Source organism: Chanodichthys erythropterus, chromosome 14 (assembly GCF_024489055.1).
Source record: "Chanodichthys erythropterus isolate Z2021 chromosome 14, ASM2448905v1, whole genome shotgun sequence".
Classification (NCBI taxonomy): domain Eukaryota; kingdom Metazoa; phylum Chordata; class Actinopteri; order Cypriniformes; family Xenocyprididae; genus Chanodichthys; species Chanodichthys erythropterus.
This window is the reverse complement of record NC_090234.1, coordinates 14,244,218-14,259,639: the sequence shown is the minus strand read 5'-3', so window position 1 is coordinate 14,259,639 and position 15,422 is coordinate 14,244,218. Positions and strand designations below refer to the sequence as shown.

The following is a 15,422-nucleotide window of genomic DNA, read 5'->3' as shown; positions in this document are numbered from 1 at the left end:
GGACAGGACCAGAAAAGATGCCCAAGAGTTCCATTAGCTGATTTACATTTATCACATATGGGGGAGACCGCTGCGAAAAATTTGTTCAGTCTAGTCTCAGAATAGTGCAGCCTATGAACTACTTTAAACTGAATGAGCTGAAGTCAAGCATTAATAGAGCATGCTTTTATCCTGTTTAACCCTTTCGCCCATAGTTCGTCAGATATAACTTCGCCAATGTCCTTGATCCACACCTCTTTAATATGGAGAGAGGGGGTTGCAACTGCGAAGAGATTTACAAACCGAGAAATCAAATGTTTGGAAGTGGGAGGGCTGGTCATAATATCAAAAAAGTCATGTTGCATGGGGGTCGCATCTAGGCGAGAAAAAGTATGCTTGACAAAATTCCTAATTTGTAGATAACGAAAAAATTGATTTGTAAGGAGTTTGAACTTAGCCTGGAGCTGGGCAAAAGATGCAAAATTATTGTCAATGTAGAAATCCCTAATAATAGATAACCCTTTATCTGACCATTGCATAAAGACAGCATCCATCAAGCCAGGCTTGAAACAGGGGTTCTGACATATAGGGGCATGAATTGAGTTTTCTGGGAGGTTCAAAATTACCTTGATTTGCTTAAAAATTGCAGAGCAAGAAATTATTGCATAGCGATTTAATTTTAATATTAGGATTTGAGAATAGAATGGCAGGCAAAGAGGCACCAGTAAGTGATACAGCTTTAGTAAGCTCAATCTCAGGCCATCTAGGGCTGGGTCCATCCATCTCTGCACTCCCAGCCGTGCACCTTTTCCAGAAAACCCATGCTCTGGCATTACAGTCCCAGTAGTAGTGTCGAAAGACAGGCAGGCCTAAACCCCCCTCTGCAGTGGGCTTCTGCAAGTGGAGCTTTGAAATACAGGGGGGCTTGAAGGCCCAGACAAAGGGCATGATAATAGAGTCTAGCATCTTGAAAAAGGAAGAAGTGAGGAAAATTGGCACATTCTGAAATAAATAAGTACATTTAGGGAGCACGACCATTTTAACAATGTTGACACGGCCAATCATTGAGAGGGGGAGAAGTTTCCATTTATCTATTATACACTTAAGCCTGTTAATCAGATCCATATAATTAAGTTTAAAGAGAAGTTTTGGATTTCTGGGGATTTTGACCCCCAGATAGGAAAAGTGGTCATGGGAGGGGCAGATGAGAAGAAAACTGGAGTCAAGATCATTAGACAGAGGCATAAAAACAGATTTCTGCCAGTTTATAGAAAACCCAGAGAATCACCCAAAGCCATCTATCAAATTAAGAAGGGGTGAGAGAGATGATTTTACGTCTGAAAGGGTCAGAATTACATCATCTGCGTATCGGCTGATGGTGCACTCGGATGTGCCGCATTTGATACCGGAGATTTGGGGGTTGGCTCTAACGGCTATGGCCAGCAGCTCAAGAGCTAAAGCAAAAAGCATTGGAGAGAGGCAGCAGATTTGCCTGGTGCCGCGGTGCAACGGGGGGATCTTTTGTGGTTGGTTAGAACAGAAGATTGGGGAGCGGCATACAGCATTTTTAATATATTCATAAATTTCAACCCAAAACCAAATTTGTCAAGAGCAGCAAACATGTATCTCCACTCCACTTGGTCAAAGGCCTGCTGGGCATCTAATGAAATTACGGCAGAGTGGGGCAATTTAGTGGAATATATTAAATTAAGCAAACACCTCGTATTTGAGAAGGAAAGTCTATCAGGGATGAAACCTGATTGATCAGGATGAATTAAAGTGCCAATATATTTGTTTAACCGGATGGTCAGGACTTTTGCTATAATTTTTTGGTCCCAGTTGAGCAGAGATAGAGGACGATACAAAGAGACATTGGTTCCGTCTCTGTCCTTTTTTAAGAGGAGACAGATATGTGTGTCATAAAGAGTATGAGGGAAAGTTCCCTTTTTCAGTGAACATTTTACCATCCGAAGCAGAAAGGGGACGATAATGTCAATGTTTGTCTTATAAAATTCTATCCCAAATCCATCTGGACCGCATGCTTTGCCACTAGGGAAAGAACGAATGGCATTTCTGATCTCCTTCAGAGTAATATCAGAGTCCAATTCTAGTTTTGCGGATTCAGAAAGGACTGGAATGTCTAAAGTATGGAGAAAATTGTCAATGTTTGTATTTGTGGCAGTAGATCTGGAGAAAAAAACTAAAAAATCTGTCATTAATCTGCTTGTGATCAGTTAATAGCTGACCGGTGGAGGAAGAAATTTTATGTATTGCCCTATCAGATATGATGCCCTTCAGTTGCCTAGAGAGCAATTTATCGGCCTTGTCACCCAACTCGAAGTACTTCTGCTTTAGTTTACGAATATAGTTCCCTACCTGCTCGCCTAGAATATGGTTGTATTCATATTTCACTTTCAAAATAGAGCTAAGTGTATCTTCAGAACCTGTTTCGATAGTCCTCCTCAAGTTCTGCTAACTCAGCCTCAATATCAGTGCGACGCCTAAGCCTGGCCCTTTTGCGAGACGACTGATACGATACTATGGTAAGTTGAGCTTATTACATTCGACATAAGTCTAGAGTCAACCAACATATAGTCAATTCTTGTGAAACTACCATGCACCTCCCACCTGGATCGGTAGTCTGCGATTTGAATACAAATGGGATGGTTCTGCGAACAAGAATGGCAACCCCCCTCGCCTTGGAGGAAAAGGTGGACTGGTACACCTGAGAAACCCATGCAGATCTTAAACGCCTCTGCTCTGAAGGTTGGATATGGGTTTCCTGCAAAAATACAATATCAGACGACAGGGACTTCAAATGTGTGAATACTTTTGAAAGCACTCGTTTAAGAGCACTTCCTGTTTAATAGCACTTCCCATACCCCTACAATTCCAAGTGATAAAAGTGATGTGACTCATCCCAGACCTAAGTGAGTAAATGACATAGATCTATGAGGAGGGACATAATGTTTAATTTGACATACGCCATAGAGGAGGCTGGCAAAGCAACGAGTGGCAAAAAAAAACAAAAACCCAAACCCGCTAAAAGAACTAAGCGGAACATCCCACTAGCTAACAAGGAGGCTGCTGGGTAACAGAGCCAGCTAAACTACACACAGGAAAGCCCACTTACCACAGGGTCCCGTGCACCTCCCCATCACATTAACTAATGTTTAAATTGCATGATAGTAATATGTAGTAAATAGGATTTAAGAGACATTCGCTGGAGATATAGAGTTGGCAAACCGTTCCGCATCTTCTGGTGACACAAACATCTTAGATGTGTTGTTGGCTGAAAAACACAAAGAACATTTAGCACCAGCTTCGGTTAACTGCTTCCTCATGTTTGTATAGGCTTGCCGCTGTGCTGAGACCTCCGCCGTGTAGTCGGGGAAAATGGAGACTCTCTCACCCTGATATTGCAGCGGTGCTTGTTGACGGCTGAGTCGCAGTATGTCGATCACGTCCCGATCATTGTGGACCTTGGCAATGATGATCCGTGGCCGCTCATTAGGCTGAGGTCTCAGGCTACAGTGGGCCCGGTCTATTTTTAAGGGTCTGCTAAAGTTGTCTTGGCCGAGTAGCTCTGGGATCAGCTTAGAAACAAAGTCAGTAGGGCTGCCTTTCTCTTCCCCTTCTTTAATGCCCACGATCCTAGCATTGAGTCTGCGGGAGTGGCCCTCCAAGTCATTCACTTTAGCCTTGAGGAGACCGTTAACCACCTGTAGCTCGTTGCACGTAACTTCCAGAGCTGTTATGCGGCTGTCACTAGCTGACATGGCTTCGTTGAAATTATCGAGGCGGCACTCAGTTTCATGTTTTTTTTTCTGAAGCGATGATAGCGTTACTTCAATTGCGTCAAGGCGGTCCTCCATAGATTTCTTTAAGCCATCTACGAGAGAGGTGATTTTCGCAAGCTCAGCCCCGTGGTCCCTTTTCTTAATTCACAATCAAAAAGCGGTTTCTGTCATGACACAACTCACTCTCCTCGAGAGTCTCTGAGCTATTGTCTCTCTTTTTTACAGGTCTTCACTCTACACACTTTGTGGTTCCTCTGAACCCTTAAACCCTTCTGCAGTTGCTCTGAACTGTCTTTTTCCCAGTTCCACTGCTGAGATGGTCACTTTCACCTCTTCCCTGCGCAGGGAACTGTCTTATTTGGCTGTGGTTTGTGGGCATTACACACTCCTCATTCTATTATCCCTGAATACTCATTACTTATATTCAAGCCCCAAGCGTTGTTGTATTTTTTACTTCCTTCAATTAATAACCAACTATGTAATAACATATCCCAATTAAAAGCTGATCAATAAACAGCCCTTACCTGCAGATTGTCCTGAGTAGATGATAAAACCAGTTGATCAGTAATAAGGAAGGTCCAGCCACACTCAGTCTGGATTCGAAAGTGGAGCTCATAAGAAATTAATATACATTTATATATATATATATGTATATATATCTTATATATGATATATATTTATATTGAGGTTTCAGATAATAGGTTTACATAAAAATAATTCACTCCGCGACTTGTTTAAAAGAGTTTACAAATTACCAATTATACTGGTATCTTTTAATGACAGTTCAGAATAAAAATCTTAACATAAACAGAGGAGTTGAGTCTTCCCAAATGGCACACTTCTGATACAGGTTTCACACTTTATAATCATCATAAAGAGGAGGACCTTAATCGTCCCCTTATTTGGTATAAGAAAAGAAAACATACATTGTGAAAGGAAAATAGATAACACCTTCCTTCTGCATTCAACCATTAGTGGTTTTCACACCTTCTTAATCTTCAAAGCATGGAATACATAGTGGTTGCAACAGGTGCAATGCATAGCATAGCAAATTTCTCCCGTGAGCTGAACTAAATCATCATGAAAAGTATTCAAAGTAAAAGATTTTTTAATCAACAAAATCAATTTCACATTAATTCTATGTTGTTGTCTAAGCATCCGAATCATTTCCTTGGCTCCAGAGCGGAGACATGGTTGTCCAAGGGCTCTCCGTTTGCATCTTCTTCTCCAATTTCTTGTAGAGTTTGGCCTGTTGTCATTGGATTCCTTGTTGAATCAAAGCACTCATATCAATTCTAAGTTCAGTCGGTCTGCGTAAAGGTCTGTCAGCAGAACACATCATACTCGGATTTGGGCTATCAGGATTTTGATCCCGATAGAATATGAAACAAGACTCCACAGAACATTTCTGCACTGGTTTGGTTCTGATTTGGGTGAAAAACCTAGGACTAGTTCGCAAAAATAGGTTTTGGAGAAAATTCAAAATGTCGGAAAACTTTTCCAGGTGGAAATGAAATCGATATATACGTTTTGTTTGTCTTGAGCCAATGATTACAATGATATAAGACACACAACAAACGGTCTAAGAGTTATGAGCGATTTAGTACTTTTGGTTGCTGTAGCGCCACCTATGGGCCAATTGGGGTCATACTCTGATAGGTTGTCCCCAAATTGAGGCCTACCATCTGGCCAGGTTTCACGTCTCTAGGCCTTACGGTTTGTCCTGCACGATGCGTTTTACGGTGGAAGAAAAATAATAAAAATCCTTACAATTACAATAGGGTTTCAGCTCTATGTGCTTGAACCCCTAATAATGATAAAATGTAATAAATATAAAGTATTAATGCTAATAAACATTAATACTAAAATAGAAATCTTAGCAATATTTTATTCAAGTATTAACTTTGCTCTATATTGTAAGTCAAGCAAGAAGCATTACTCACAATGGACGCAGCACACAAATATTGGGTTAAATAATGCATTTTTGTTTAGGTTGAACTATATTCATCTTAGATAGGATCTTACCTTTACGCTTCAAAATGATTGATGCATAAAAATATTTATAAGAGTCTTCAGCTCTGCAGCGATACTCAGAACGGAGGTCCAGCTCAGAAACTTTAGTAATGGTCAAAAATGACTCCATGATGCCACCGTGCTTTCTGGAGAAAAACAGCAGACATATTTAATTACCCATTTATTCATCAGAAAATGTGCTGTTCATATCAGAAATCTGTTTAGAGTAACAACTAGAGAAGAGCGAGATATCAGTTGTTTAGTTTAAATATATGTATACTTATTTTGAGCCATGTGTTTCTGAAAATGTAGCTCAACTGTAGTTTAACTACTTTTAAAGGGGTCTTGACATGAGAAATCAAATTTGCATTTGATCTTTTGACATAAGACGTCAGTGTACTATTAAACGTTCCCAACAAAGACTTCATATTCTTCGCAAGCTCCATGTCCTTTCTGTCACCCCATATCTTTTACTACTGTTGTACACTAGCATTATCCAACCCATCCTCCTCTACTGTTCCCCTTGTTATTTTAATATCCTCTACATCACCAATAGAAAGCTTATTAAGGTCACTTGTATAGCATCCAAAATTATCAGTTTACCCATTACGGATCTCTCTCTTCTTAACAGCAAAGCTGTCACACGCATGGCTCGGACAGTCAGCAGAGATTTGGACCAACCTCTCCACATTTACTTTTCTCTGTTGCCCTCAGGCTGCAGATACAGAACTTTACGGTGGAGGAGAGCACGCTTTAGTAAAAGCTTTGTCCCTTCTGCCATTGCTGCCTTAAACAATCTGTAACTTGTATGGATCTCGCATGCGCTGTCTTTTTGTCTATTGTTGTTATTGTCAGAGTCTGTGAAAGAAAATTTCACTTGGGGGACAATAAAGGTCTATCATCTATCATCATCTAAAACATTTTGCAAGTTTCATAGCTTAAAACATCTCAATCGTTATTGTGATTGACATGACCAATGAAATGTTTATTGGCTTCAGGGTGGGATTTCCGCTGAACTGGTTTGGGGGAAGAAAACACGCTCAAAGCACATATTAAAAAAATCCTTTAATTATAGGTCGTTTAGAGCGAGTTAATTGAAGGAGATATCCACCTCGTTTCCTGCTTATATCCATTCACCGCATCTATCCTGGTTTTATTCCTTTCCCACTGAACAGAGCACTCATCACACACAGTGTATCCAAAGAAGACAGAACAATAGAGGATCAACTCTGTACCTGAGAAACAAGAGCAATCAAGGCTTTCAGATTTGACATTGACATTAAAGGTGCCCTACAATTAAAAATTGAATTTACCTTGGCATAGTTGAATAACAAGAGTTCAGTACATGGAAATGACATACAGTGAGTCTCAAACTCCATTGTTTCCTCCTTCTTATATAAATCTCATTTGTTTAAAAGACCTCCAAAGAACAGGCGAATCTCAACATAATACCGACTGTTACGCAAAAGTCGGGATCATTAATATGCACGCCCCCAATATTTGCATATGCCAGCCCATGATCAAGGCATTAGACAAGGGCAGCCAGTATTAACGTCTGGATCTGTGCACAGCTGAATCATCAGACTAGGTAAGCAAGCAAGAACAACAGCGAAAAATGGCAGATGGAGCGATAATAACTGACATGATCCATGATATCATGATATTTTTAGTGATATTTATAAATTGCCTTTCTAAATGTGTCGTTAGCATGTTGCTAATGTACTGTTAAATGTGGTTAAAGTTACCATCGTTTCTTACTATATTCACGGAGACAAGAGCCGTCATTATTTTCATTTTTAAACACGTGCAGTCTGTATAATTCATAAACACAACTTCATTCTTATAAATCTCTCCAACAGTGTGTAATGTTAGCTTTAGCCACGGAGCACTATCAAACTCATTCAGAATCAAATGTAAACATCCAAATAAATACCATACTTACGTGATTAGACATGCTGCATGATGAACACTTTGTACAGATCCATTTTGAGGGTTATATTAGCTGTGTGAACTTTGTTTATGCTGTTCAAGGCAAGCACAAGCTCCGGGGGCGGGGAGTAGGAGAATTTAAAGGGGCCGCAGCCTGAATTGGCGCATATTTAATGAAGCCCCAAAATAGGCAGTTAAAAAAAATAATTAAAAAAAATTATAAAATCTTTGGGGTATTTTGAGCTGAAACTTCACAGACACATTCAGGGGACACCTTAGACTTATATTACAGCTTTTAAAAAGACGTTCTACGGCACCTTTAAATCTTTCCAGAGTTCACTGTACTGTGAAAACATGCTGTAACTTTTGGTGCATAAAAAACACCAACATTATAAAACGACCTTAAGGTGGGAAATTAAATAATAATAAATGATTTGACTCCTTAACCAACAACACAGTCTCAGTTTTAACCAGTTTTTCTGACAACTCAGATATATTTCTCAGTTAAGGGTCATGAACATGCATGCAGGGTTTCGACACTCTGAGATATTGTGGAACGAGCAAACGGAATTTCTATTGCATTTTTAGTGTTTGCCGGGTTAATTTGATCAAATATGTATTTCGTTTTGTCAGATTCTCAACTACCCTCCAGGATTATTATTGTAATCTAAAACTATTAAAAACATTTCTGTTAATTGAAAGTAAAAGTAAGAAATGAAAAAAATAAAGCTTAAATAAAATAAAATATAAACATTTATAAAAGTAAAACCAAAATAGAAACTAATCAAACCTTAATAGCAATATTTCAAAAACAACAACTAATTATTAAAAATGAACAAAAATTAAAGTAAAATTAACATGAAAACTATAAAAATAAGTTTTTATAAATAATAAATAAAATAGGTAATTGCAACTTTTTATCTCACAATTCTGACTTTTCTCGCAATTGTGAGTAAAAAAGCCATAATTGCATGTTATAAAGTCAGAATTGTGAGATATAAAGTCAGAATTGCGAGATACAATGTCCAAATGTGAGGGAAAACATATTGACGTTTTTCCTCAGAATTGTTAGTTTATATCTCGCAATTCTGACTTGATAATCACAGTTGTGAGATAAAATGTCGCAATTACTTTTTTTATTATTTTATTTAGTGGCGGAAACAAGCTTACATACATTTGTTAAAATTAGTTAACGTATTAACTAACAAACGAACAGTGAGCAATAATGTGTACAACATTTAAAAATCATTATCAATGTTAGCTAAAAGATAGCTGTTTATTCGTTCATGTTAGTTCACACTCACAGTGCATTAACCAATGTTAACTAATACTACTTTTAATTTAAAAAATGTATTAGTAAATGTAGAAATTAACATCAACTAATGATGGTAAGAGATTTTAACCCATTCCTTACCCACATCAGTGATCACAATGGAGTTATTGATGGGAAGTTGAAACCTAGGAGAACTGCTGGACATATCTATGAACAAGAGGAAGACAGTGTTAGAAACTAACTTCTAGGACCGGGCATGGCCGGATGAGGAATATATACCTCTGATGATCAGTTCGCGAAATCCAGAGCGGTTGTGTTTTATCCCGTTGTGCTCCCAGGTGCAAACGCAGGTGTAAATACCCACACTTTCTTTTGAAGAGTTACGGAGAAGTAAATACTCTGCAGACTGGTTTGGAATAAGAGAGAAATTCTGCCAAAGAGAAAAAATCGGGACAATGATGTTGCATTCATGCACACAGTTAGAAGGAAACTTTGATGGAGTAGATTTAAACATAAGAGTGTAATTCACACTTTCCATAATCAACTGTAATTATAATTTCAACTGATTCTACAGTTCCTGATGTATAATTAACTTGGCTTGAGAAATATCTATCTTAAGTTGTCTGTCTATCCACCTATCTATCTTTCCAACTATCTTTCCATCCATGCATCCATCTATCATATTTCTATCTATCTGTTTTTCCGATAGACTGTATTGCCTTCAAAACAATCAAATTACTTTAAACTTCATACTTCAAACTGAAACCCTTCAAACTTTAAGATTTTTAAACTTATTCAAACTTTCTGGTCCAGCTTTCTCAAGCCAACTTAAGGTTTGTCTTGATAGACCTTATATATATATATATATATATATATATATATATATATATATATATATATATATATATATATATATATACAGTGCACAGCATAAATGAGTAAACCCCCTCTAAACAAATACAAAATATGTATTTTCTTAATGATCACTAATACAACTCATGGAAAGATGGCCAATTTTGTTTAAATTAAGGATTGCAGAAATGAGTACACCCTAGATTTAATTAAACAAATGTATAATATTCTATTTCTTAGTATTTCCTCCATCATTTTGAATATACTGCTCTGACCCTTCTTGGCACAGAGTGAACAAGTTCATGACAAATCATCACATCTGTCCTGTTTAACTCCTGAATGATGAGCTCCTTAAATGCCCTGATCTTTAACGGGGAGTGTTGCTCAACTCGTCTCTACAGAATCCCTCACAGGCGCTCAAGAGTGTAAATATTGAGTGCAATACGTGTCCACAGAAGGTTTTTCACCTTGGGTGAATGCATATCCTCATTGTCATGTTGAAAAAAATGCCCAACAATGCAGGGAATGAGGAAAAGGTAATATCTTCTGTATCAAGTTTGTGTATTAAATTACACAGTGGTGTGTGAATTCATGACAGCATTGATAAAGCACACACCTTCACACTCATACATCCCTATATAAGAGCTTTACTACCTCTGAACTTTACTGTGGGAAGCAGGCACTTCTCACTGTACTCCTCCTCTAGCAACACCAGAACATTTTGGATGCAGTTAGTTGATTTGGTCTCATGAGACCAGAGTATTGATATATTTTTGTAAATATGGGCTTTGGAAATGGCTAATTGACTTTATTGTGCTTTGGCTACAGTGAGAACAACAACCATGCATGCCATTTCTGCAGACTTCATCTTACTCTGTGAGATAAACACTCACTCTTTCAGAGCTTTTGATGGCTCTGAGACACTCGCTTGGTATTTCTCCTGCTCTTTGTCTAGCAAAAAATAAATAAATCTCTCATCCCTAAATGAAGACCTGATTATTTCAGGGGCCTTGTCACAATTCCATTGTTTTGGAATTTCTGTGTTACTTTTGCTATGTTTTCACACTTAAAATAATGATTTGGTAATCCTCTTGTCCTCTTTTGTGTTCAGAAATAAGTCTCCTGATGGTTCTCTCCCAAGTGATTCCATTGTTGTAAGCATTCAGTCAAAGAATGATTCAGTGGGCTATAACACTTTTAATTGTCAAGAAATTACTTATCTTTAAATGTTTTGGTTCAACATACTTACCTTGTCATGAATACGGCTCCCGCGGCTCTTCCTCCCGGCCGCCGGAGGGAGCCGTCACCCGAATATTGACATGTTCCCATCTGGACTACACTACCCATAGGACCTCATTCCTGGGACTGATTGCGCACACACCTGCACTGCATCATACACACACCATAAAACACTCACACACGCATCCATACACCGCAAAGTCTTGATTCGCCTAGGTGATCATTTCTGAGTGTTTTCCTGTGGACTGTTATTCTGTTACCGATTGGACTGCCTTATCTCTGTGAACCTTTGCCGCCGACCCTGATCCTTGCCTGCTTTCTGGACTGTTTGTTTGCCGCCAGCCACAACCTTTGCCTGTTGTCCCTGTTTGTACTGTGCTGTGTTGTCTTAATAAAGACGCTGCAAATGGATCCTCACGTTGTTGACCCATCATTACATACCTGTTGATCAAACATTGCCTTAAATTTACACCAGAAAATTTTTATTTTGTTTTATTTAATAACTTTTAGGAAGGTGTACTCATTTTTGCTACACAATATTTTATCACCTTGATAAGAAAATCTTATTTTCCTGAATAATTTTGACATGCTTCTTTGGTAATTGATTAAGCAGAACATTATATCTCTAAAGAGCTCTAACATGTCTTCTAAGTAATTGAGTAATTGCTGACTTTCAGAAGTTTTTCAAAGGGGTGTACTCATTTATGCTGTACACTGTATATATAGTTCTCATTTCATATGCAATGATGTCAAGTTGAAGTCTTAAAGGACCTTTAAACAAAGTTTTTAGCAGTAGAAAATGGCCATTTATTTCTAAATTATGACTGCTTTTCATGTACAAATCTTACTATAACTGGACCTTAGGGAACATTATAAAATGAAATTCATGACCTTTTTGAACAGATGAAAAACAGCTTATAGTGAAATTATTAGTTTATTAGCCTATAGTGAGTTTCGTATTATTGTCTTTATTTTAATTCAGTGTTATAATTTAGTAAATTATTAACAATACGAGCTGAATTCCCCTTTGCACTAGCCAACATGACATTGTATGAATCATTTCCAAGTCAAACACAGGATATTTGTCATGTCTAAACCTTGATCAGATCAAATGATGAATGATCAGTTTAGTTTTGACTCATACATTGCAAACATGCTGTCAAATTTACCACAAACATCATACAGTACCTTATACCAGATGAACGTGGCCTGCTGATATTCACACACTGGACAGTAGATTTTTGACGGCTTTTCTTCTTCCGGAGTATAGTCCAAGAGATCTCTGTTGAACTCCTCATAAACCACAACGTCAGTTATATATTCATCACATTTGTCCTCCTCATACCACCTACAGGACGACACACACCGCTGTTAGAGGAAGATTCTGGGATGAAACGTGAATAAAGTTTGCAGGTGCATTGACAGTGAATGGAAGTGTGTGCGATCACCAGCGTGTGATGTAGCATCCTGTGTCGTTCAGGGTCAACCAAAGGATGTATAATTCAGAAAGATGGTAATGGATGCGTTCGCTCTCCTCCGTCCCGATTTGCTCAACCTGCTCTGTTCTTTCGATGTATTTGAACCATTCATACGAGGTGTTTTTAGTCTCAATATGGCAGTCACTGTCGGGGCAGGGTAAATACAGGGATTCTCCAGCTAGAACTCTCACGGTTTTCTTTTTATAGGGTCTTTCACACTTAACTAATAAAAAAAGACACGTTTAAATGTGTTTAAAGCATCTTCTTTTAACCCAGCCAGGAGCAAAATTATCTGAATACATATGAATATTCAGTTAAATAATCCCTTCAAACAAATAAACAAATAAAAAAGTAGGTCAGTTGACAAAAACTTTTCTCTTTGCATCTCAGCTTCTACTTTTATTCCAAAATCTGTCCATTTGTCAACCCATATAACTTTTTTAACAAATGTGCAAATAAATAAATAAATAAAAGTAAATAAATAACTGAACTCAACTGAACAACAACTCAAATATCATTTTTTAAAGAAATGTGCAAATAAAAATAAAAAAACAAAATAAACAAAAAAAATTAAACTTAAAATCTGTTCACTTGTCAACAACCCAAATATTTATTTTTAAAGAAATATGCAAATAAATAATAAATAAATAAATCTTTTCACTTGTCAACAACTCAAATATCCATTTTCAAAGAAATGTGCATATAAATAAATAAATGACAAAATCTGTCAACTACCCCATCTATTTTTTTTAAATGTGCTAATAAATAAAAACATAAAAGAATGAATGAATTTTTGTTTTGTTTTTTTGACAAAATCAAAAGCATCTCAGCATCTCTATTTAACCCAAAATCTGTCCTTTTGTCAACAACCCAAATACCAATTTTCAAACAAATTTTCTAAAATGAAGTTACCTGTGGAGTTCAACTGATATGACGAGATCAGGACAGATTCAGTCAGGAGCAAAATCATCTGTAACATCCTCATCATCATCATCATCCCTGTAAAGCTAATAATCTCAAAGGCTAAAATTTCAGTTCATAACTACTTTACTATAATGCAACACCATATACTGATAACTGTAAAAAAGAAATGAATGAAAAATAAAAGTGTGGTACCTTTATTTCAGGATGTGCAATCGGTTCCAGTGCGTAATAAGGAAATCTGCCAGATTCAGGCAAAGAACAAAGGTCTCAACAGAGCGCAAAGCTTATGGCGCACACAAACCACTACTCCTCTCGATCTTATAAAGCCTGTGGAAATCTATTACCATGCACACGTCCGCTTACGGAGACCTGCTCTTAAAGGGGCTGTAGCACTTTCTCATAAAAGTCACATCTTTACCTCACTACACACTTTTAAAAACAGGATATCATAAGAAGAGATTAAAGGGATTAAGCATGTTTTAACAGTTTTAAAGTTCATAAAACATTAAACAGTTTTATATTCAGGAGGAGCAAGATCAACAAATACTTTTTATTACTTTAACATTTATGCATGTGGCAGATGCTTTTATCCATAAGTAACATTGCACTCAAGGCTTCAAGTTCAACAATCCCCTCAATAAATAAATAAATAAATGCTAATGAACAGCAAATATCCCAGTAATATACAAGCTAATAAGCAACTAGTTAATTGTGAGATACAAACTAAAGTGTTACCGATTTGTTTCCATAAATCTGTTAAAGATTTTGTAAGCATATTGCATAGTTGTGCTTGGAGTCAATTGTTTTATTTGTGATAACGCAATAAAACATAAATTATGAAACATAATTTTTTGTTCTATATAGGCTGTCAAAAGAAAAAAAAGAAATGATGAACTCACAGAGAGAGAGCCAATGAAATATTAAAAACTGTCAAATGCTTTCGTTTTTCTATACATTTGTTTTTTTGCATAGTAAAATAAAACCTGTAAATGTTGTTTGCCTTTTTTTTTGCCAAATAAGTTTGTCAGATAAATACCTTAACCAAGTTTAGTGTTTTGTTCTTCCCTGATATTTAAAATGTTTAAAAATATAAAATAGGGCTGACCGATATATCGCATGCGATTGTCACGTGCATTTTGTCAGTAAAGCCGGTTCCCTGATTACCGCTAAATCACCATCACCTGCTTTCAAATGGAGCGGCATTTAATAGACAGAGATCACTGACAAGCCACGCAATATCACGTTCATTATCGAAGGTGATTCATCTGCGATATGAATGCGAGTGTAACTGCACGTCTATTGGTTCAAAGAGTGAAACTTTTTGAACCAATGACGGCGTGGCTTAGCAGCGCGAGCCTATGGCGAAACAGCGTGCCAACGAGCCTGCCAAAATGGGCGTGGCTTATAGCTATATAAGCAGGCGTTTCGCCATAGGATTCAGTTCTCTCTCCTTCAGCAATGACTGCACTTCGCTGGATCCCTCTGAATGCCTTCGCCGCTGCAACGTGCTCTCTCCGCCGTTGAAAAGGCATCGCAGAGGACCAGCTGAGACTGCCGCCTGATTCAGCGCCGGTGACCTCGCAGACTGCCGCTTTGAGCTCCACTCTCGACCTGCCCGCTTCAAAGCTTCTGGTTGCTTCTCAGCGAGTCTCCTGCCGCCATCCGGCGATCTAAAAGCAGCTTATTTCCGTAGTTTTATATGCCGCTGCTAAAAGAGCATGTTTTCAGCGGCCTATACTGCTCTAAAAGAGCCAACACAAACGCCGTTTTCACGGCGGCGACATTGTTCAAAATGCAGCGCCACAGCTGTGGCACCTGCAGAGCCCCTCTGCATGATGACTGCCACGGTGAGTGCGTCGGATGTCTGGGCAAGCCCCACGCAGAAGCTGTGCTCACCGAGATTTCATGCCCGCACTGCGAGTGTATGAGTCTCGC

At 38.0% G+C, this 15,422-nt stretch overlaps 1 protein-coding gene across 3 annotated transcripts; it reads right to left on the bottom strand.

Annotated features, from left to right (window-relative positions):
* Positions 1-4,533: 4,533 nt before the first annotated feature.
* LOC137036420 (interleukin-1 receptor-like 1) lies at positions 4,534-13,820 on the bottom strand. Of its 3 annotated transcripts, none has more exons than XM_067410575.1 (9): positions 13,680-13,799; positions 13,476-13,586; positions 12,534-12,786; positions 12,274-12,433; positions 9,274-9,424; positions 9,136-9,201; positions 6,904-7,027; positions 5,805-5,938; positions 4,535-5,045 (listed from the first exon to the last, which is right to left on the bottom strand). In XM_067410575.1, exons 2-9 carry the CDS (start codon positions 13,558-13,560, stop codon positions 5,035-5,037), a joined length of 984 nt encoding a protein of 327 aa, XP_067266676.1. In that variant the 5' UTR covers positions 13,561-13,586; positions 13,680-13,799; the 3' UTR covers positions 4,535-5,034. The 3 variants fall into 3 exon arrangements, 2 of the variants coding, with proteins under 2 accessions (XP_067266676.1, XP_067266675.1); XM_067410574.1 differs by having other exon boundaries at positions 4,536-5,045; positions 13,476-13,570; positions 13,680-13,820; XR_010897187.1 differs by lacking the exon at positions 6,904-7,027 and having other exon boundaries at positions 4,534-5,045; positions 13,476-13,570; positions 13,680-13,820.
* Between the last annotated feature and the right edge of the window lie 1,602 nt (positions 13,821-15,422).